The 24494-nt window shown below is 43.7% G+C and overlaps 1 protein-coding gene across 32 annotated transcripts in view; it reads right to left on the reverse strand.

The window, feature by feature from the left end:
- The window catches only part of Tenm4 (teneurin transmembrane protein 4), a 2854999-nt gene that overhangs the window by 206156 nt on the left and 2624349 nt on the right, over positions 1 to 24494 (reverse strand). For 29 of the 32 annotated variants that reach the window (XM_087211391.1, XM_087211392.1, XM_087211370.1 and 26 more), the window contains 3 exons: positions 21834 to 22089; positions 7044 to 7142; positions 5411 to 5646 (listed from right to left, as the gene is read on the reverse strand). In XM_087211391.1, the coding sequence (XP_087067517.1) occupies positions 5411 to 5646; positions 7044 to 7142; positions 21834 to 22089 (591 nt within the window). The remainder of the gene's footprint in view (positions 1 to 5410; positions 5647 to 7043; positions 7143 to 21833; positions 22090 to 24494) is intronic. The other 3 variants (XM_087211381.1, XM_087211395.1, XM_087211396.1) reach the window with 1 other exon arrangement.

The raw sequence follows: 24494 nt of genomic DNA on the forward strand, positions 1-24494 counted from the left end.
GCTGAGATCTGAAAGCAGCCTGCTAATTTCAGAACCCAGGCTCTCACCAAGGGTACTACCTTCATTTCCCCTGGCGGGCCCATCATCCCAGCCACATCCATTGTAAGAATCATAAGGGAAGTAGAGTGAGGTCAGAGAGCTCAAGAAACATTTCAAATTGACATGGTCAGCAAGGGGTAGAACCAGAAGCTGAAGTGAAGCCTTCTGATTCCTCATCATCTGCTGAAGCTTGGGACCTATGGCACTGGCTAAAAGCATGGCTTTTGAAATCCCAAGTCTTGTCTCTATGGCCATACCACCCTGAACGTGCCTGATCTTGTCTGAAATCCCGTCTTGGATGAAACCCAGTTATGTCCATTACTGGCTGTGTGACCCTGGTGAGCTGTCACCTCCTCTGTGCTTTAGTTTCCTCAGTGAGAAAATACAGAAAATAATATTCATTCCACAGAATCATTGTGAGGCTCCAGAGAGATGATACATATCATGGACTTGGCCCAGTGCTAGGCACATGGTAAAAATTAAGCACCTCCTCAAAAAATACCTCACCAAAAACAAATATTAAGAAGGGAAATTTATAGCATAAGGGTTAAGATTGTGAACTCAAAAGCAAAAATAAAAGAATAATAAAAAAATAAATAGAAAACAAAACCAAAAAACCACATCAGTCTAAGAGCCACAGTGGTGGGCTTAGGTGGGTCATGTTCATAACATTTACCATGTGACAGTGGGCAAGTTACTTAATGTCCCAGGGTCTCCACATCCTCAACTGTAAATTGGAGCTAATAATCCACTGGGGTTGTCAGGAAATTTCAATTAAAAAAACGCAAGCAAAGTGCTTAGAACAGAAAGGGTCATGTGGACATCACACAGTAAAAGCCAACTGCCCTTCTAAATGATAAAAAATGACCAATTTTATATATATATATATATATATATATATATATATATATATACATATACTTTTTTTTTTTTGGTACTGGGGATCGAACTCGGGCCCTTGCATTTTCGAGGCAGGTGTTGGAACCACTGAGCTAAATCCCCAGCCACCAATGATATTTTTATTATTCTGCAACACACTTTCCTCCCAGAAAATGTCTTAGAAACAAGAATATGCTATAGAATAAAGCACAATTGCCATGGTTGTACACATTTCATGCTTTGACCTAAAACTGGCCTGCCCTTCTCTTCATCTCCCCCTTGTGTTGTTCTTCTAATGGATTTCTTCAGAGAAGAAGAGGCAGGGTACTCAAATAGCGACTAATAAGACGTGAAAATCTTAACAGGAGAATCAGAATGTAACAGCAAAAGTCATCCTCCACGCCGCCTCTCTGACTGGGCATTCTTTGGCCACAAAAATTCACATTTTCCCTTGGAATAGAGATCTCACAAGTATGAGAGAGTTCTTCCTAGGTTCCCAGGCCAGACCAGGGCAGCCAAGTGACTCTGGGTGGGGAGGGAGGAGGTGCGGATGGCAAGGCCCTAAGTGTTGCTGCAGTCTTTGTGGGTGGTAAGCGCTGACTCCAATTTCTCTATTTTCCTATGAAAATACCAGTAAACAGCTCTGCAAATGAAAGGTCACTGGCTGCTCATTTCTCAGGAACACTTCCCAACTAAGAAAGTGAACATCAAATGGAGCTGTCAGGATTACCATCCACATATGGCAGCCCTGGGAAGATACCAGCAAAAGAAAAATTCTTTTCTACCCTCTGTTTCTGCCTCTCCTTCTGCTGGTGAGGTGATGCAATTCTTATCTGGAACTTGATAGGATGTAGAAAATAATTACAAATGAAAAGGTTATTCATAATTTTTAAATGAGTTAATTAGTAAACCCAGTCAGACTCACTCATTACAGTAATTAATAATTGATTATACTTGAAATTAAACACAATTTTTCATCAAAAATCTAATTAAATATCTGTGCTTTTGCCTGTTGATTAGATCAGTTGGTTTGCTAGAAAAGAGTCTTTGTTAAGGATATTTGTGCTTGGCTGAGACAATTAATTTGATTTTTAATAATTGATAGTTCCTTACAAGTCAGTCATCACAGCCTATAATTATGGCCAAGCAACAAGACGCTGGGTTCTTGCCCTCAGCAGCTAGTACAGACCAGGCACTAAGGCTGCCTCCTCAGGCCCTGGAAGGAAGGATGTATGGTTCCCACACCTGCCATGCGTTCACCTGCACCAGCTCACTGGAGCCTCACAGACATTCTCCCGTGGGAGCCGGCCAGGCTTATTTCCCAGAAGATCTGACTTAGCAGAGAGTTGCTTGAAGAAGAACAGCTGCACGTGGCAGAGCTGATTAGGGATCCAGGGCTGTTGGACACTGAAGCCAAGCACTTCTCCAACGCCCTGCTGCATGAGCAGTGACAAAGGGTGTGATCCTTAGGGTCCAGTCTTAAGGTTTCCAAACTGACAAAATTGCATCAGATGGATACATCTGTTCTTGGCCAGGATACATCATCAATGAGCTGACTTCTCCTAATCTGAGACTCAAGTTCTCCTTAATTGGCCCTCCATCTGCCCTCTCCTCTCCACTTCTGTGTTATCACTGTCTTAGTTGCAGCCATCAACTCTTTCTGACTCATTTACTGGAAGTCTCCTAACAGCTCTGCCTTCTGCTCCTTCCTTCTGCTGTACCCTTAACTTTCTGAAATAGTCTGACTATGTCCTACTACTGCCTACAACTTTCAGTGCCTCCCCAGCTGCCTACCCAATGAGGTGCTCAGCTTGGCACCAATCAATCTTCACAAGCTGACTAAACACTTCTACATGGGCTCCAATGGTGCACCTCAACCCCTTGGATGCTTCAAACAGAACATTTCTTCACCATGTGTTCCTCCTTCAAGTCTCTGTGAGCTAACTTGATTTGAAATACCCTTCCTGCATGCCTACTTCTGGCCAACTCCTACTTTCAGATTTAGTGTAAACATCACTTTCTTTTTTTTTTGTACCTGGGACTGAACTCGGGACCTTGCACTTGCGCAGCAGGTGCCGGAACCGCTGAGCTAAATCCCCGGCTGTAAACATCACTTTCTTAAGAAACCTTCCCCTGTCTTCCTGGCTGAGGTTGGGAATTTCCATAGCCCCTGAGATGCTGTGAAAATCAGTCACTCATTTAGATTTAGATTTACCTGCTAACATGACCATCTCTTTTCTAAGCTACGAAAACCTCGAGGGTAGGGACCACATCTCTAACCTCAGCACTTAGCATACCCCCTGACTCAAAGGAAGTACTCCATATGGCTTGCTGATGAAAAATATGCTTTACAAAATTATTAAAGATTCAAAGACTGTCAAGGTTGGAAGGAAAATTAAAGGTCACTCAGTAAAAACCCTTAGTATCTGAATCCTATTCATGCTAAACTGTCAATGAGCTCTTTTGTATTCTTCTTAGGACAGGGAGCTCACTACTTTTCACAAATAGCCCCCATCGTTGGATAGATGAAGACCGACCACATATTCTTATTAAATGGGAGAGGAGGAAGCCCATAGGGTGGAAAATAGGAGTTTTTTTTAACCATATGAAGATTTGTTCTTTCTCCCTAAACTAGGCTACTTGGTATAAACCTCAATACTTCAATGCTAGATGAGTTGTTGTCTATATTCAATAAATGTCTTTGCTCTTAAAAACCGACAGTACCTGTCTAAAGGTCTACTCATTTAGGAAATACTATAATGCCAGGAAAAAGCAAGGGTTATGCCTGTGGTTGGTGGGTTTACAGCAGCGATATTGCCAGAAGAAATTTTCACCAGGTGATTGCTCATAAGTTTCACAACTCTTACCTGTAACCCAGTCTACATAAATGAGGTGGGTAGGCCAGTCCTCTCCTAGTTTGTCTGTTCCTCTTATCCAAGGATGGCAAATACTGGTAAGTGACCTATATGCTCCATTCCTGTGACCATGACAGGCATCACTAATCAATTGTAGAGACTCTCTTCTATTGCATCTGACTATAGCCTAAGGATCCTTTTCTACATAACTTTCTAAACAACAATGACCAATCAATTACATAGAGCTATGCAATTCTCTGAGCCTATATTCACAAGGAGAAAAGAGACTGGACCTATCAGGCAAAGCTTTTTGTAGCTTGAGACATAACTTTTCCCTATTTGCAGGACTACCTGATTACTTGTTTTGAAAAAAGTCAAGAATCTTGAGATGAAAGTAACAAATCCCTATCCATATTCAAAGCATTTGTCTATTTCCTGAACAAGAGGTGGCCCGTGCTCTGTTAAACATGCCTAGGGAGAACACTCACTCCCTCTCCAGACTGGCTCCCTCTTTCATTCACAATGACTTTTCTTGGTTGGCACAAAAGGGTTTCTGTTTTTGTTTTTGTTTTTTTGTACCCACACTGGGTAGCACTTTGCTTTGCTTTGGCTTCTGCCAGTTAGATCTACTACTTACTCGGTTATGCTTTAAAAAAAAAATCCCATTTGCTTACAGGATTATTTCTGAATTCCTTAGCAGGGATTCAAAGCCTTCTCTAGCTGGCCTGACCTACCTTAAGTCTTTGAATTACAGAACTTTAAGGTTGAGAAGGACACCAATGGCTAAGCCAAGCTCCCTTTGGATATCTTTATTAACCAGCTGCATATTCTAGAGGCTGCAGACTCTACACAATGAGCATACGTCTCTCCAGATTAATCATTTTCTTGGAGAAGACCCAAGACAGAGGTCAGAACTAGGAAACCAGATTATGTGAAAAATACATCAAATGAGTGCAGAGAGGGAGCCATCTGTTGGAGCAAGGCAGCGGGCCATGAGGAGGTTCTTATACCATATATGTGCCCTGGGATCAGGTAAGATGTCTCTGGGATTCCTTCAATAACTCTATTTGCTCATGGGGACCCACTGCTCTTCAGCTGGGATTCTCTGGTTTCCTGACCCCAGTTCAATTCCAGATTTTGGCTTCTGCAAAACCCTCAGACCGTCACCATCAGACATGCTTTCCTTACAGTCCCCTTCCAACCTCATGGCACTTCACCTCCTTTTTGCTTTTCACTGTAGCTAAATGGTGCCAATAGGAGAGGCCTGCTTACTGTCCGGTGTCTCCAACTTGTCATTTCATTTGTGGTAAATTCCATCAGTGACACTCATGGCACAGACCCCCCACCACAGAGATTAGTCTTATGGTATGCTTATGCCCCAGTGCCAGGCATCCAGCATATCCAAAGGCTGTAGCTTCCTTCTTGGGCTAAGTGCAGGGAGGAAGGAAGAGAGGCTCCAGACAGCTGCCCCTGATGGTTTGGGGTGTAGAACAGTTTAGCACCCCAGGGCTCCCTGGCTTATACAGCATACTGTGCCTGCTGTGCTAGAGAGGAGTCTTCAGTGCCCACAGGTGTCTTGGTAGCTGCCCTCTGGGCCAAAGGGAAGCCAAAGGGGGTTGGGGTGAGGGTACGCTTACCCACAAAGTATGCCAGCAGGATGATAAGCGTGGCCGAGATGATGATGGCACTCAGGGCTGCGCATTTCCAGTTGCAGTACTTGGAGGGCTTCTTGAGGTTAAAAGTCGGCCGGGCGAAGGTGCTGCGGGGCAGGGGCCGGGGTGGAGGTGAATACACGGTGCTAGATGTCAGGGGGTACCCTGGGGACGTGGTGCAGAAGAGTGGGGAGGTGCCTCCAGGCTTGAAAAGGAAGTGCCTGTGGATGGAGAGAGGCAGGAAGGGTCAGGACTGGCTGGCTGATCAGGTACCAGGACCAACCTGCAGGACAGAGGCAGGAGAAGAAGACGCATGCAAAGGAGCCTAGAGAGAGAGAGAGAGAGAGAGAAAGGGGGGAGAGGGGGGGAGGGAGAGAGAGAGAGAGAGAGGGTTAGTCACTACAGAGAAGACAGCAGGGAGAGCAAGAGGAAAGTCACAGACCAGACCACAAAACGGGGCACAAGGAGACATATTTCCACAGAACACGAATGGGACGGCCTTTCCCACAGGAGAACCCACCCAAGCCAAGGCAGATGCTGTCACCTCCTTGACAGAGGCTGGCCCTTGGTCCTTTTTATGGGAAAAGATGGGGCTGGTGGGTGTGTCTTAGGGAACTGTTTTTTGAAGTTATTACAGTGAGTTGGAAAGTGTCTAAAGTCAATCTGTCCCTTGGAGACAACTGGGACCTAACATTTTTCTTCTTCCTCCAATATCTGCATTACCAGTTTATCTTGGTTAAGGATTAGAATACTCTCGCTATTATTATTATTTGTTTTTTGAGACAGGGTCTCACTAAATAGCTCAGGTTAGCCCTGAACTTGTAATATTCCTGCCTTAGCCTCTCAAGTGCTGGGATTACAGGAGTGTGCCACAATATCCAGTTAGAATACCCTTCTTTTGAAAGGAGGCTTTGTTGGGATGGAAGTCAAGAAACCATCATAAGTTGTACCCATGGCCAAGAGTCCTTTTGTGGGTGCTACAACTGCCTGCAAAGCACTCTGCTCAGAAACCAGGCTACTTCTTTCCAAGAGCCAGGTGAGAGCTGGGTAGCAGGACAGCCAGGCAGCTGCATCCTACAGCCTAGTTGCAGACCTGAGGGCAGCAAGGACGATCAAAGCACATGGTTGTGGCCAAATCAGGTGTCAGGAAGTCCTCCACAGCTCGGCTATAACCATGGCCATGTGAGGACTTGCACAGAGCCTGGGAAATAGGGTGCATTGGCTGCACTGCATACTCCTGGAAGTCTTAGGGTAAACCCGACCCCCCCCCCATTGGGTACAGGATGATTCAGGCCATAGAATACACGCTCTGGGCCAGAATACATACGCAGCAGAGACTGCTGCATAAAAATTTCTACATGAGATGGTTTTCAGAATGGTGAAGGCAGCCAATGAGATGCTGAGAGCTGCATATTGACAAGACTGATGTTCATATGCTAGGGACAGGGTATTCCAAGGACAAATTGTTGCAAGTTGGACATGGACTTGGGGGATGGGCATGCAACATGGCATCACTTCCCCCAGGAGATCCCAGGAAAAGGTCTCAGGTTCTGCATGCAAGTGCAGGAGCCACAGGGACAGCACACTCAGAGAGGAGGAGCATGGGGAAGTCACCTACCCGTCACTGTAAGCCCCATCATGGCGGGAGGCGCTGAGAATGTCCATCTCAATGAGGTTGTCCTGCAATGTCCCTAGGAATGGCTGCTTGCTTAGGTTTCTACACACACATGGAGACATGAATGAAGCAATGAGTCATGCATCGATGAAGGGGGGATAGAGAGAAACAAACAAAGTGGCTGTTTGGTGCAGCTGTGCATGAGACCAGCGGGACACAGGCTCCAGGCAATGGGTCAGTGTACAAGCCACATGTGCAAGGGGTCTGCTTGGCACACAGCATCCAGAGGGAGCATTCTCTATACAAACCCGAATGTCTGGCAGATGTGTGCATTAAATCACAGCTCTCATTGAGGACTGACATGTGTCCAGCATTGAATTACGCATATTACATCCATTCGCTCAAATCTTCAAAATAGGCTACACAAGGAAGGCAGGATTATCCCTATTTTACAGATGATAAGACTGAAATATGGAGCAGTACCAGGATTTGCCAAGTAGGGCTCAAAGCAAAAGTTTGGGTTCAGGTTTATCTGGATCCACATTATGTTTTTTCTCCTCTACTTACTGCTTAAGCTGTAGCCAGAGATGGTCATTTGGCTTGTCTAAGAAAACAAGAAAGCCAAGCATTTTTGGCCATCATCTTCCAAAGCAGTTGTCCTCAACTCAGTTGAGTGAGCAACAGAACTGTCTGGAGAGATTCAGAACTAGTGGGTTGGGGATGGGCCTAAGAATCTGTATTTTTCTCTGGCCTCCAGGTTGATACTGAGTATGGTTGGAGTCTCCTGGCCTTTAGCTGTGTGGGGATCTGGGTGAAGACTGATTAGCAAGGATGGGACCCCACCAAAGACACAGGGGAACCTCTTTGTTCCCTGAGGGTAGCACAGCATTTTGTGACTTCAACTAAATCTAACCCAGAATGAAGACAGCCACACTTGCCCATTAAGTACTGAACCATGCCCGCTAAGTGCCGTCATGTGCACTCAGGTGACCTGGCTCCTATCTTCTGCTATTCCCAAGACTGCTACCATCCTATAAGACCCTGAAGTGGATAATCTCTAACAAGCTATTGGCCACTGGCCTGGTGCATGACCCTGAGGGAGGCTGACTGCAGGAAGCCAGCTTTGGTTCTCAGCCTGCCAGGGACTTTTCTTCTGACTCTGACAAGTCTTGAGAACACCTACCGACTCACATCCTTTTTGTCACCTTCTTGCATGTGACTTTGGGTAAAAAACTGAACCTCTCTTAACCTTACTTGCTTCTGGAAAATGGGGATTACAGTATTAAGCTCACCAGGTTACTGTGAGGATCAACTGGGACAATGTTGGATAAATTTTTAAGAGTTACACAAATAAGACAGAAGTGCTAATGTAAAACACAATAGCTCCCATCTACCCCATATTTGCCATCTATTATTTACTACTCTAGAAGCTCTGCAACTGTTTAGTTTAAAACTTATTCCTTAAAACCACCCTACAATGTCAGTACTGCCATTTCTACCTTGTAGGCTGGCAAAGCAAGGCCCTGAGGAATAACTTTTCTGAGGCTTTATCAGGCAGGAAAGACAGCAGAGCTGGCATGGAAACTTCAGCTTGTCGCCTTCTCTGCTTCAGAACCTGGCTTCATTCTGCACAGCCTGTGACTATCTCTCACTGGCCAGCCTCAAAGACCAAACCGCATTTTATTTAAATCCCTGGGGACAATGAAAGGAGAAGGGGACCCTGTCTACGGCTGGGACCATTAGGTACTAAGTGGTGGCAGGGCCTTCCTTCTGGGTGGGTCCTGGAACATAGCCTAGGCAGGAGGCTGTGTTTAGGGCCCTGAGCCCCCACAGTGTTGGGAGGAGGTGCAGGGGTGTGGTGATCAGAGAGACTTCATTTCTGTCTCTAGACAGGTAGCCCTGTAGATGAGAGGCCAGGTGGCCCAGTGGGAAGTGCACAGGCCCTGGGGCCAGATACATCTGAGTTCAGGTCCCAGATCCATCATTTACCTGCCCTTGGCAGGTGAGTCAATTACTCTGAGCATTCATAGAATGGGATAACTGGGCACCCTGAAGAACCTGAAGTGTAATTTGCATTACGTCACTTCTTTGCCCTCAACCCTCCCTCATCCTTAACAGGGCCCACAAGATCTTGTAAGATCTGGCTCCCCACCACTTCTCGAACCTCATTTGCCATACTACAGATATACTGGCCTCCTCGGTTTTTTTTCAAACAAGCTAAGCCTTTGCTTTCATCTGCCTGAATTGTCCTCTTGCAAATGTCTGCATGGATCATCTCCTTCTCACCCTGACTAGAAGAGCTCTCACCCCACTCTTTCCATCACTTTTGGGCCTCTTGCATTGGTTTAGCTTTCACACACACACACACACACAAACACACACAGAGTCAAGTCCTGTGGAGAAAAATAAGACAGCGAGGCAGGTCAGCAAGTGATGATGGGGAAGCAATAAACACATATGTTTATCTGCTCACTGTGTCTCTTCCTAATGCAATTCAAGTTCTACCAGCTGGGAGTCTTATCTGCCTTGTTCACTGCTTCATGCTGAGAGTCTTGCAGAATGCCTGCTGTGTAGTAGTGGGAACTAAATGTGTGCTGAATATTGCTGGATTCAGGATATATCAGGGAACCTCACCTAGAACAGAGGGGGTATATGGTCAGTCCTTAACTGAAGATGGCTGAGGGTGGTGTTTATTATTATTTCCTACACTACCCTACATTTCTAGAGGAATTTGCAACTCTCTATAGCTCATAGGGACCAGCAGTGAGCAGGCCCTACCTATTCTTGGCTGCAGAGTCCAGGGGAGAGTTCATGCTGCCTCCCTTGACCACCTGGGAGTTTGTTTTGCATCTCTAGGCTACCTCTGCTCCCAGATGGGCATCTCTGTACTTCAAAACCATAAATAAATAAACAAACAAACAAACTAACTAACTAACTCAGAGAAAAAAAGATACAAAGGATAAAGATCAAAATGTTAACAGTGGGGATCTTCAAGTACCTGGATTAAGTGATTTTTATTTTAACTTCTATAAGTTAAAAAGAAACAGTTTTTAAAAAGTGAGCTGACAATTATCTCCTAAAAGTATAGATTTGCTAGGATAAGGGAAGGGGTAACACTATAGAATAAAGGATTTCTTTAAAGCAACAGGATGTCAGATCTCCCACTCAGATGCTAATTGTTTAGGTCACTAGGGAATTTGGGGGAGGTGAGCACTTGTGCTGAAAAGGATTTTTAGAACATGTCTACGGTCTTAAAATGGCCTTATTCTGTACTTGTAAAGCTTAGTTTAGTTCTGGGTCAAATATTTTGCCTCATTTCATTGACAAAGAAATTGAGGCCCAGAGAGAGGTTTGCCCTGCTCCCGTACCCAACAGAAGTCAGTGGCAGAGCTGAAATTAACCCAGGGACTGTGATTCCCAGCTCAAGACTCCACTTAAATTTCCTCCCCCCTCTTTCCTCCCACATTCTGAGAGTCCAGTCCTCCTGACACAAGGATTTCTGTAAGGGTTTCTCCCCAGGAATCCTCAGCTGCTGAGGACACCTGGTCATGGCCTTCGGTGGTCTCTCCTCTCCCCACTGCTTGGAGATGAAATATGGACACCTGATTCATTTGACCCTCACAGCAATGGGTGTCATTACCTCATTTTGCAGACATGAAAACTGAGGCTCAGGTAGGTCAAATGATGGTCCAGGGTTATATGGCAAGGAAAAGTCAGGGAGAGAACTCAAATCAGATCTCCCTGACCTCAGAGTCCCAGCTGCATCTCAGGAAAGGGGTTACTGGGTTCTTAAGAGATGAACTGCAGCCAAGCACTGCACTGATCTTGGAGATTTTCACATAGGGAAGGGGACTAGTCCCAGAGCTGCCTGAAGCTAGGTCTTCCAGGCCCACCTGTGTGACCTTGGCAAGGGAGTACCCAGGAGCTGCAGGGGAGTGGGTCTTTGGGACTGCCCTGCTCAACAGCTCATCTCACAATAACCCTGCTATGCCAAGCCATGCTTCTGCCCATAGAGCCCAGGGATGGGCACCACCACATCTGATTCTCCCAACCACCTAGTGGGGCAGGACAGGCAGAGGTCACACTTCATTCGCTAGCTGAGATCCCAAGTGTGTAGGGGTCAGCGACCCTGCCAAGGACACTCAGGCATGGAGCTGGCATTTGAAGAAATGAATGAAGAAACAAATGAACCCAGTTTTCAGGCCACAGTGATCCCTCTAGAAGGCCAATCCCTTAATGCCTCTCTCCAATTTAAAAGCTGTTGAGAGCTACCCACCTCTGCCCTTGTGTCCACAGGGACAAGTGCAGCCTTTTCATGTGACTCAAGACCCTGCAATGCCCAGGTCCTTTCCTCTACTGCTCATGAATCTGTACCTGCTTCAACCCACTGTGTGCCATCTCTCTAAAATGCCATGTTCCCTCCTGGCTCTGTGCCTTTGCCCAACTGTCCTGCAGCTTAGAATTGCTTTCTCCCCTGAAAACTCCTACCAGCAGATGTCCCGAGAAGCTACTTTTAATAATGAGGAAGGTGGTATTGGACAGTGGTTGGGTACAACAGCTCCAGAGCCATCCAAACTGAGTATGCTAGTCCTACCAACTGCTTAGCTGTGGGATATTAACTTTTCTGTGATTTAGCTCCCTCATCTCTGAAATGGGGATGCTAAAAAGATTACCCAGTTATGCAGAACAGAGAGTAAAGATGCAGTCCCGACTGCTACGAGCATCTGCTTACCAGGCTGGCTCTTGGCTGGGATCTCTGAGCTTGGGTTTCAGAAGAGTGGGCACCATGAACTGACAGGAGTGGCTGACTCACTGTGGTTAAATTAACTGGGGAAATAGTGTGGTTTATGCTGAACACCTACTTGTCTTCTGGGAGTCCAGAATTTGGGTATGTACCAGGTAGAGGATACCCAGGTGACCATTCCCCAGTAAAAACCCTGGGCACAGAGTCTCTAGTGAGCTTCCATGATTGGCAGAATTTCTCATATTACCACAACCAGTTGGTTGGGGAGTTGAGTGTGCCTGTTCTGTGGGAATCCATCGAGTGAAGACGCTGAAACCCTGGGCCTGGTTTAAAGTCCTGGCCTTCTCCCTATGTACCTTTCCTTTGCTGATTTTGCATTGTGTCCTTTCTCTGAAATAGATCAGAGTCATTAGTATGATGATATGTGGAATCCCATGGGGCCAACCAGCAAATCATCAAATCCGAGGGTGGTCTTGGGGAGCATTGTGAATATTAAAGCATGAAGTACTTAGAACAACACCTGGCTGTTCCCAGTAAGGGGCTGAGTGTTTGCTGATTGCTACCCAATTCCCCCAAGCAGAGAGGACCACACTGGCCTGTGCTTAGAGTGCTGGCTCCATCAGAGCACCATCTGCAGTGTCTGTCTTCATTTCCCCAGTCTGCCTCCCTCACAATAAGACTGTGAGCTTGTTATGCAGCAGTGGGCTTTGTCTCATGCTTGTCTGTGACCGAATCACCAAATGACAGGGACGACTCTCCATCCCAGCTCTGCAATGCTCAGGGGTTGGGCTGCCCACTAGAAGGGACTTCTGCCATTCTGGGAACCACACTAGCCTTTGTCTAGAGAAAATCTGATAGCCCCCATCCATGATGGTAGATAAGCTGTCCCCCAAATTCAGTATGACCGCAAAATGGGCCCCAAGCTTCCAAACTAGGCCTCAGACCAGCTGAGCTAGAGCAGAGGTCTGGCTGCCTTCTGCTCTGGCTTCCCTTTCCTCCAACAGAAGCCTTAATCAGACAGTCCCCATGAAATCAATTAAGTGTGTGATGCTGCAGAGTGGAAAAGTAGTGGATCAGGGTTTGGGGACCCTGAATACATGGCTCCCAGAAGAACAGATCACACACACACACCTGCTGGGCTTCAAACAATATCTTACCCTGCTCTAGGAAGCTCAAGTAGACCCAGGCTCCTCCCTGGGGGATGCAATTAACCTTAGAAATTGTGAGAGAGAGAGATAGCAGATGCAGGGAATGGAGCAGGTCTACCAAAGCCCTCTCTCTCCTTCATCCTTCTGCCAGCCTTTCTTTTTCTGCCAGCGTGAAATATAATCCCCTCTGGTCACTCTACCAGCTGTTACGGTATTTGGTTAGTTATTTACTTCAGACTCACAACATGGACTCAGATTGATAATTAGGGAAGGGCCTGTGACTATATCTCTGGCACCAGGAGGCTCTTCTTCTCATGGGTTTGGCTGGAGCTGTGAAGACAACTATCTCAAATAGGACCTGCTCTCTTGGGCCTTTAGGCCTCTGCTCAGACTGTGCCTGTCTCAGGCTCTCTCATCCTCCCCTCTGGCACCTGGATGACTCCTGACTCTTCTTTAGCTTAGTTACTCCTGATTCTTCTTTAGCTCACTCCCAGAATTTCAGGGCCACTGGGAAACTGTCCCTTTTCCCCATTCAACTCACTAGTAAGTATATTTGTTCATCCAATTTATCAATTTTTCATTCATTTCACTTGTACATTAATATTTTTAAAATTAATTTTACTGGTACATTTTAGGTATACAATATAAAGACATTCATCATTGGAAATTTGCACCTTTACATAATCTCTCTTGGTTCTTATTTTTCCCTATTCCTCTGCCCTCCCTTCAACCACTCCATCCCTCCCTATTTACAGAGACGTTTCCATTTTTTCATTTTCTCATATTAATTCCATTCCCTTCTTTCCTTTCCCCTACCCCTCCCACTTCCCCTTCCCCTTTGCCCCTTTTCTTTCTATTTCACATTATCTATTATACCTTTTACTCCTTATGTACACTTTCAGTTTCTCACACTAGAGAAACTATTCGGTATTTACACATGTGTGTCCTATTTATTTCACTTAAGAGTATTGCCTCAATGGGCATCCATTTAGCAATAAATGTCTCTAATTTCTCATTTTTTGTGGCTGAGTAGTACTCCATTTTATTTAAAAAACCACACATTTTCTTTATCCAGTCTCCAGTTGATGGGCAGTTGGGCTGCTTCCAAGTTTTAGCTATGCTGCTATGAACATGGGTGCACATATATCACTGTGGTATGATTCCTTTAATTCTTTGGAGAAGATACCCAGCAGGGGAATACTTGGGTCAAATGGGACTTCCAGTCCTAGTTTTTTGAGTTATCTCCATACTGATTTCCACAGTGGTTGCACCAGTCTACACTCCCACCAAGAGTGGAGCAGTGTTCCTCTTTCCCCACAGCCCCACCAGCATTTGTTATTGGTTGATTTCATGATAGCAGCCATTCTTTCTGGAGTGAGGTGGAATCTCAGCGTTGTTTTCATTTGCATCTCTCGAATGACCAGTGATGTTGAACATTTTTTCATGTATTTATTTGCTATTTCTACTTCTTTGCCTGAGAAATGTCTGTTCATTTCAGATGCCCATTTTTGGATTGGGTCTTTAAATTTGGGAAGTCTGATCTTTTTAAGTTCTTTATAGATTCGAGATAGTAGACCTTTGTCTGAGGAAGAGGAGGTAAAGATTTTTGCCCACATTGTGGGTTGTCTCTTCACACTGCTGGTGGTTTCTCTTGCTGTGCAGAAGCCTTTTAATAAGAAGAGATCCCACTTGCTGATTGTTTGTGCTAGTTCATGGGCAACTGAGGTTTTGTTCATAAAATGTTTTCCTGCACCGATGTCTTCAAGGGTTCTACCTAACCTCTGTTCCAACTGGTTCAGAGTTTCTATTTTAATATTTAGATCTTTAATCCATTTTGATTTTAGTTTAGTGCATGGTGAGAGATATAGGTCTAGTTTTAATCTTTGGCAAGTTGAAGCCCAGTTTTTCCAGCACCATTTCTTAAAGAGGCTATCTTTCCTCCAGTTAGGGTGTTTGGCTCCTTTGTTGAAGATGAGATGGCTGAGTGTGTCTGGAGTTGTTTCTGCATCTTCTAAGCTGTTCCACTGGTTCTCAGGTCTGTTTCTTTGCCAGTACCATGCTGTTTTTATCACAGTAGCTTTGTAGTACAGTTTCAAGTTGGGGGTTGTGATACCCCCTGCCATGTCTCTGTTGCCTAGGATTGCTTTTGCTATTCTGGGTCTCTTCTTGTTCCAAATGAATTTTTGGATTGTTTTCTGAAGGTCTGTGAAGTATTCTGGGAGATTTCACTTGGGATTGCACTGAATCTATATAGCAGTTTTGAAAGTATGGCCATTTTCACTATGTTGATTCTTCCTACCCAGGAGCAAGCGATGTCTTTCCATTTTCTGGTATCATCTTCAATCTCTGTTTTCAGAGTGCTATAGTTTTCAGAGAAGAGGTCTTTGATTTCTTTTGTTAGGTTGATTCCTAGGTATTTCAGTTTTTTGGGTGCTATTGTGAAAGGAATTGTTGGCCCTATTTCCCTCTCAGTGAGTCTGTTGTTTGTGTAGAGGAAAGCTATTGATTTTTGTGTGTTGACCTTGAATCCAGCTACTTTACTGAATTTGGTTATTAAGCCAATGGAGTTCTTGGGGGTCTTCTATATAGAGTATCATGTCATCTGCAAATAATGACAATTTGACTTCTTTGTTTCCTATCTTTATTCCTTTTATTTCTTTGTCCTGTCTAATTGCTGTGACTGTTTCCGAGACTATACTGAACAGGAGTGGTGATAGTGGACACCCTTGTCTTGTTCCTGATTTTAGTGTGAAGGATTTCAGTTTTGACCATTCAGTATGATATTGGCTGTTGGTTTTTCATAGATGGCTTTTATCAGATTGCAGTACAGACAGTCTATTCCAGTTTTTTGTAAGGTTTTATTATAAATATGTGCTGGATTTTGTCACATGCTTTTTCCGCATCTGTTCAGATGATCATATGGTTTTTGTCCTTGGCTCTAGTGATATAGTGTATTACATTGATTCATTTGCATATGTTGAACCATCCCTTCATCCCCAGGATGAATCCCACTTGATCAGGGTGTATGATCTTCTTGATAATCTTCTTCATTCTATTTGCCAGTCTCTTATTATGGATTTTTGCATCTATGTTCATTAGTGAGATTGGCCTATAGTTCTCTTTTTCAGTTGGCTCTTGCTCTGCTTTGGGGATCAAGGTGATGCTTGCTTCCAGGAATGAATTCAGGACTATTGCTTCCCGTTCAATTTCATTGAAGAGTTTAAACAGTAGTGGCAGTAGTTTCCCTCTAAATGTCTTGTAGAATTCAGCAGCGAAGCCATAAGGACCTGGGCTTTTCTAAGTGGGTAAGTTTTTAATTACGTTTTCAATTTCATTGATTGATATTGGGTTGTTTAGAATTTTTAGGTCTTTTTCGTTCAATTTTGGTAATTCATACTTATCTAGAAATCTGTCCATTTCTTCTGCATTTTCCATCTTATTGGCATATAGGCTCTTGAAGTAGGTATTGATGATCCTCTGGATTTCTTCTAGGTGCATTATAATTTCACCCTTTTCATTCCTAATTGGATGAATTTGGGCCTTTTCTTTCCTTTTTCTGATAAGGTTGGCTAAGGGTTTGTCAATTTTGTTTATTCTTTTGAAGAACTGACTCTTGGCTTCATTGATTTTTTGTATCGTTCTCTTAGTCTCTATTGAACTGATTTCTGCTCTGATCTTTATAATTTCCTCCCTTGCATGAGGTTTGGGTTTGTCTTGCTCTTCTCTCTCTAGAAGCTTGAGGTTCAGCATCAGGTTGTTTAATTGGGCTCACTCTGTTTTCCTAATTTGAGTACTCACTGCTATGAATTTCCCTCATAAAACTGCTTTCATTGTGTCCCATAGATTTGGATATGTTGCATTGTCATTGTCATTTAATTGTAGGAACTGTCTGATATCTTCTTTAATTGCCTCTGTGACTCATTGGTTATTCAGAAGTGTGTTGATCAGTTTCCATGTGTTTATGAAATTCTTGTGGTTTCTTTTGCTATTGATCTTCAATTTCATTGCACTATGGTCTGATAATATACAGGGGATAACTTCAATTCCTTTGCACTCACTTAAAAATGTGCTATCAGCAAGTATGTGGTCTATTTTGGAGAACAACCTGTGTGCAGCTGAAAAGAATGTGTATTCTGATTTTGTGGGGTGGAACACTGTAAATATCTGTTAAGTTCATTTGTTCAAGAGTTTGATTGAGTTTTAGCATTTCATTGTTTACTTTTTGTCTATTTGATCTATCTATTTGTTACACTGGGGTATTGAGGTCCCCCACTACTATTGTATTAGTGCTTATTTGATTTTTCATGTCCGTTAGTATTTGTTTTATGTAGTTGGGTGCACTAGTGTTTGGTGCATGTATGTTTATGATTGTCATCTCTTCCTCTTGGATTGTTCCCTTTACAAGGATATAGTGTCCTTCTTTGTCTCTCTAAATCAGTGTTGGTGTGAAATCTACTTGATGTGCAATGAGGATAGCTACTCCTGGTTTTTTTTCAGGTTCCTGTCACATGGAGTATTGTTTCCACCCTTTAACTTTCAGTCTATGAGTTTCTTTTTGAATTAAGTGTATTTCTTTTATGCAGCATATTCTCGGATCTTGCTTCTTGACCCATTCTGCCAGTCTATTTCTTTTGATTGGTGAATTGAGACTGTTAACATTGATGGTTATAACTGATACATATTGACTTATCATTGTCATGACTTTTTCTTTCTGTTGGATTCACCCCTTGCATTTAATTTCTTGTCATGCCTGATGCATTCATTCTGCTGGGCTTTCTGGCATTGTGATCCTCATTGTCTTCTCCTAGGATATTGTCTAAAATTTTTTGGAGTGCTGGTTTGGTATTCATGAAGTTCCTCAGGTGCTCTTTGTCATGAAAGTATCTTATTTCTCCATCCATTTTGAAAGATAGTTTTGCAGGGTACATCAATCTGGGTTGGAGGCTGTTTTCCTTTAGGGCTTAGAATACATCACTCCAAGCTCTTCTTGCCTTGGAGGTTTGCGTTGAGATGTCTGCTGTGATTCTGATGCACTTTCCTTTGTATGTGATTTGTTTCTTTTCTCTAAGTGCTCATAGAATTTTGTTCTTGTGCCGGGTTTCTGGAATCTTAAATATTATGTGCCTATGTGTAGATTTTTTGTTGTTGTTTTGTTTTTTTGGTACCAGGGATTGAACTTGGGTCCTTGCACTTGCAAGGCAGGCAGTAGAACCACTGAGCTAAATCCCCAGCCCTAGATTTTTTTCTTGATCAAGCCTAGTTGGAGTCCTATATGCCTCACTTATCTGTATGTCAAGTTCTTTTCTCCTGCTTGAGAATTTTTCTGCCATCACTTCTGTGAACAGTTTTTTAATGTTATCTGCATTCTCTCCTGTTTCTTCATTGACTCCTATCAGTCTTATGTTAACCTTCTTTGCATCATCTAGCAGGTGCTGGATTGAAGTCTCATGGTCCCTTACTATTTTAAAGAAATTTTTCTTTTCCTGGTTACTAATTACAATCTTATCTTCTATATCTGAAATTGTGTCCTCATATTGGCTCATTCTGCTGCATAAACTTGCAATGGAGTTTTTAATCTCCTGGATATCTGTTTGCATCTGTTTTATAGATTCCATTTGTTCCCTATGTTGGGATTCCATCGTGTTCCTCAGCTCCTCTATTTTTTTATCTGTGTGTTCTCTAGACTTATTATTCATGTCTTGCACTATGGGCACAATCTCTGCTGTTATCTCAGGAATTATTTCTGATTTCATTTTTTCCAGATCCTCTTTTGTTGCCAGTTCAGGGAGTCCAGGTTGTTGAGTATCAGATTTTTCCACCTCATTTCCCTTTGGGGTTGCTTTAGGTGATCTGGAAGTCTGGTTTTGAGAGTTGTTTACATGTCTTCTCATTTCAATAGGGGTGGGGGAATGTGTGCTCCTGGGGCCCACATGGCTCACCTGCTCAGCACTGGGGGCAGTGGTAAGGCGGCCCAGAAGGTTCACCTCCTCTGTGCTAGGGGCAGCTCTGCTCCTCAGCACTGGGGGCAGTGGTATGGCTGCCACTTGTATATTAATATTAATCAAGCACCCATCATGTTGTGGCAACATGTGGCACTGTGTCGTGTGCTGGGGTTTCCAAAGCAATGAAAACACAGGACACTCCCTGTGCTTACCTCTGGCATAGCACTTATCCTACTGCAAGAGCCTGTTCTCATAAATGTCTTGCCTTTTAGGCACACCATTGACATTCAGTGACTATTTATTAAATAACAAGTATTCTATGTTATGTTGTGGAGCACTTAAACATTTTCAGATATTATCTTAATGTAATTGCTACAACAGCCTTATAACAGAGTGGTAGAATAAAAAGATTGCTAAAAATTCTTTTTGACACTTATCCCATTGACAAGTGGGTCTGATTCTACTGCCCTTGAAGCTGGCTTGCCCATGCCTGCTTCAACCAGTGCAATGTGGTCGAAGTGATGCTATGCTAGTTCCAGGATGAATCTTCAGGTGGATCAAAAACATGTTTCTGTGCCTTGAAACCCTGAGTCACTGAGAATGAAGCACAACTGTCCTGCTAGGAAGATCATCATGTGGAGAGGCCCTAAGTCTATAGATGTCAGGCATGTGAATGAGGCCATCTGGCATTTCTTGGACTATTCTAGTTGCCTGCTAAAGACCATGGACTAAATCTGGCAATACCACATGGAGCAGAAGAGGAACCAGCTGAGCTCTTCCTGAACTCCTGGGTCACTGTGAAGGCTAATCACCTGGATGTCTTCTAAGCCACTACACTTTGGAGAAGTTTGTTATGCCTTTCTCAGCTATAGGCCATCCTTAGGTATATAGAACTTTGGAACAAGTAGGGCTTGGCTAGACCAAGAAGTGGAAGAGTCTTGCAGAGGTGTGCAAGAGTGTGTGCAGCGGCACAGGGACAGAGAAGGCCTTGAGGATTGGAGGAAATACAGATAAATACTTGTTTATACATACATTGAATATTAAACTACATATCACTAATATATAGTTATATAACTATTATGTTATATAAACCAACATATGTATAAAATTATGTATGTGAGTATATACCTACATGTTAACAATATTTACTTTTCGGTGGTAGATATAAGTGACTTGATTTTCTTGTGTATTTCATTTGTTGACTGGTCCACAATGAATAAATATTACTTGAGAGATAAAATATGAAGAAAAATAAAACCAAGTTCCATGATATTTGAGCAATAGATATAGGAGGATGGAGTATCAGAAAGGCAGGTGAGCACCAGATCGATGGGGCAGGAGAAATAAGACACAGCCACCTTTGCATGACAGTAAGGGCGTGGTGCATGGCAAACTATTAGGAAAATCACCCTGGTCTTCTACCTCTCTTACCCTAGAAAAACCTGGTGACACAAAGTAGGAAGCCCTACTTTGCTCCTAAGTGAGAAAAATGAACATGAAAGCAGAGGGAGGGGCAGCTGTGGTTCATGCAGAGAATCAGAACCATTGATTAGTTACTGGCTACTTCAGGCCATGTGCCACTCAATAACCACACTGGAAATAATGGAGACCTGATTAGCTACCCTGGGCAGGATGACAGACAATTACCCCACTCTGTAACTGATGAGAACAAAGGAGGCACATAGGGAAAAGTTGCACATGATTTTAAAGGATGTCAACAGAAACAGTATTAATTAAGAGACTGGGATAGGCATTAGTTGGGCCCCATCTCTGAGAAATGTGCTTTTGGAAAAAAAGGTACAGAAGGATGTTGAATCTTCTCTCATTGGACTCTTCAAGCTCAGTGTCCAACATGTTTATTTCACTTCCTCAAGTGTGGTGTGACTTTTGCACTCATCACAGATAAAGCAAAGAGTTGAGGAAAATAAAATGTAAGTTTGCCCCTACTTTAAGAAATAGGGTATAAGATGAAAAGTTTCTACCATGCTAGTCTCGGACAGTTCACCCTCAGGGTAAAGAACAGAGAGAGACAAGAACAAAAGGACTATGGGTAAATCTAATCCTCCTCTTTGTAACTTTTTGTATTTTTTTTCTAGTTAATTGTATGGTGTTTATAATCATAAAAAATTCCATTTTGGAAAAATAGAAGAGTGGCTAAAGAGAGGGAAGGAAATGGCTGAAGCCCTGAGCTGGGCTAGCATGGGTGGAAGAGGGATGTCTAAAGAAGGTGGCTGTGGTAGCAGTAAACAGTATTGGACAGGAAATCAGGCAATCTGAGTTCAGATCTGAGTAGTTCATCACTGCCAATGTGTCTCTGAGGTAGTGCTGGACTCCCCTGACTCTCAGCTCCCAAAACTCCTGAAGAGGATCATCATAACAAGACCCGTCTCACAAAGGTGTCATACAAACGGCTGCCCTAGCAGCCAACGCTGACAGATGTACCTTAGGGATTATCAGGGCTTTGGGTATAAACGGGATGGTGGGTGGCTGCAGTAGCATTTACTGAGCACCTATCCCAGGCCAGGTAGGCCTGATGTTAGGTATAGCCAGACAAAATCATGAGAGTCCTAATCATACCTGGACTGAGAGCCTGGTTGGGCACACACCTGCGTGTGCTTCCTTTGCACACAATAGCTCTCATCTACCTTTACAAGAGCTCAGCATCATCACTATTGTGTAGACAAGGGCAGTGAGGCACAGAGAGGTCCAGTAACTTGACCAAGGCCATACCTTTAGCAAGCTGCAGGCTATCCCTGGACCTCAGGTCTGGTGGATCCCATAGCCCATGCTCCTTCTGCCCCGTTCCACCATCCTTTTCTCAGGTGCTCAGGGAATCACACCCCAAGGCTGTGCAGGTAGGAGGCAGGGACACAGATATCCCAACAGGTTTCCTAAAGACCTGGATCTCACCTTGGCTCCCCCAGCCTCCCATGCCCAGCCACCTGCCCCCTGTGTGCACCTGGTCTCCAGCGGGATGTTACTGTTGAGCAGCCAGTTGTCCTGGGCATGCGTAGGCTCCTGGGCGCTGCCGACAGGGGGCTCTCCAGAGAGTGAATGGTCTGTTGGGGCCGGGCTGGGGTTGCTCCGCGGAGTGAAGTTGCCCCGGTTCAGGGAGTTGACGGAGGCCCCGTGGTGCTGGTTGGGGGTGTGGGCGTGGGAAAGCGGGGGTGGTGGCGTCCGGAGCCGGGGGTGGTTCTGCAGGCCGCCTGGGTGATCTAGGGCACAAACACGCACAGTCAGTGGAGCAGTACCCTGCGTCCTGGCCTGTGGCTGAGAGGCAGCCACGGAGGGCTGAGCAAGACCACAGGGGAGGGAAGGAGATGTGCATCAGCCACTGGCAAATTATACAAATCAACACATTCAGTCAATATTTAGTCATCAGATAATTACTGAGTGCCTACCATTGTAGCTGCATAGGAATGGGGGTGGTAAACAAAATAAAAATTCCCACCTCTACCCACTGATCTTAAAATCTAGTAGGGGAGATAATTTACAAGTTTTTTTTTTTTTTTTTTAAAGACTAACTGCCCATGTCAGCAATGTTATCCTCTTTCTATCATAATTTAAGGGCTTTGGTTTTGAAAGCATGATCAGAGAATGTGTTTTAGAAGAAAGTACTGGGGTCCTGCCCTACATTTACTGAATCAAGAACCCTGAGGTGAGGCCAAATAAGCTGATTTCACAAGGCCTCCAGGTGAGATCCTCTGATGCATGCTACAGTTGGAGAACTACTGATCATATATAATGGTACACAGTAAATGAAACAAACAAGGTAAATAAGAAAATACATGTACTTAGATGAGATGCTGATAACTCTAATAACATAAACATCCAGGAAGGAGATTGTGGCCTGTATACACAGGGAAAGTATGAAATTGTAGACCAAGTGACCTCAGGGAGAAGATGACTTTTGAGTAACAGGAGCATGCTTGCATCTGGATGATTAAAAATCACCACCAGCATTTATTGAGCACATAGTATTTATTCTGAGCCATTGACATATAGTAATTCAAGTAATCCTAGCAAATCACTACAGAGTTGGTACTACTTTTCACATTTTACAGATGAGGAGATTGAGATAAATATTTTATTTACTCCTTCCAATACCCAGAGCAACAAGTATGATTATCAACAGTAATTTATAGATGAAAAATTTAAGACTTGGACCAAGGAAGTAAAGTCTCTTTGGGCATGTGGCTAAGTAGATATTATTTATAATGAAATGAAGGAAATAAAATTTATGGTGACACCATAAAAATGGCAAGTCCTGGAGGTAAATAAATCTTTACCATCCATGTAAGCCATCCTCACAGTGAGCCTAGTCTTATGAAGCAAATACATTATGGGGGTGAAGAAGTCTGGAAATCAGTCTAGATTTAGCCACATAACCATAACCATGGTCAGGTCTCTTAATCTCTTTAAGCCTCAGTTTTTCTCATCTGTAAAATGGGGAAGGAGGAGCAGAGCCACCCCCAGCACAGAGGAGGTGAACTCTCCAGGCCACCATACCACTGCCCCCAGTGCCAAGGACCAGAGCGGCCCCCACTGCAGAGGAGGTGAACCTTCCAGGCCAACTTACCACCATCTGCAGTGCTGAGGAGGTGAGCCATGTGGGTGCCAGGAGCACTCATCCCTCCCCAGCCCACAATGAAATGAGAAGTCACAGAAACAAGCCACAGAACCAGACTGCCAGATCACCTACAGCAACCCCAAAGGGAAACAAGATAGAACAATCTGATACTCAACAACCTGGACTCCCTGAACTGGCAACAAAAGAGGATCTGGAAAAAATGAAATCAGAAATAATTTCTCAGATAACAAGAGAGATTGTGCCCATAGTGCAAGACATGAATAATAAGTCTAGAGAACACACAGATAAAAATAGAGAAGCTGAAGAACATAATGGAATCCCAACACAGGAAACAAATGGAATCCATAAAACAGATGCAAACAGATATCCAGGACATTAAAACTCCATTGAAAGTTTATGCAGCAGAATGAGCCAATGTGAGGACAGAATTTCAGATAAGAAGGTAAGATTGCAATTAGTGACCAGGACAAGAAAAATTTCTTTAAAATAGTAAGGGACCATGAGACATCAATCCAGCAGCTGCTAGATGATGCAAAGAAGAATAACATAAGACTGACAGGAGTCAATGAAGAAACAGGAGAGAATGCAGATAACATAAAAAAACTGTTCACAGAAGTGATGGCAGAAAACTTCCCAAGGAGGGGAAAAGAACTTGACATACAGATAAGTGGGGCATATAGGACTCTAACTAGCCTTGATCAAAAAAAAAATCTACACATAGGCATATAATAGTTAAGATTCCAGAAACCGAGCAGAAGAACAAAATTCTACAAGCACTTAGAGAAAAGAAACAAATCACATACAAAGGAAAGTGCATCAGAATCACAGCAGACATCTCAATGCAAACCCTCAAGGCAAGAAGAGCTTGGAGTGATGTATTCTAAGCCCTAAAGGAAAACAGCCTCCAACCCAGATTGATGTACCCTGCAAAACTATCTTTCAAAATGGATGGAGAAATAAGATACTTTCATGACAAAGAGCACCTGAGGAACTTCATGAATACCAAACCAGCACTCCAAAAAATTTTAG

The sequence above is a fragment of the Heterocephalus glaber genome, unplaced genomic scaffold, assembly GCF_053883595.1.
Source record: "Heterocephalus glaber isolate CG9 unplaced genomic scaffold, H.glaber_assembly_v1.0 deba00001428, whole genome shotgun sequence".
NCBI lineage: Eukaryota > Metazoa > Chordata > Mammalia > Rodentia > Bathyergidae > Heterocephalus > Heterocephalus glaber.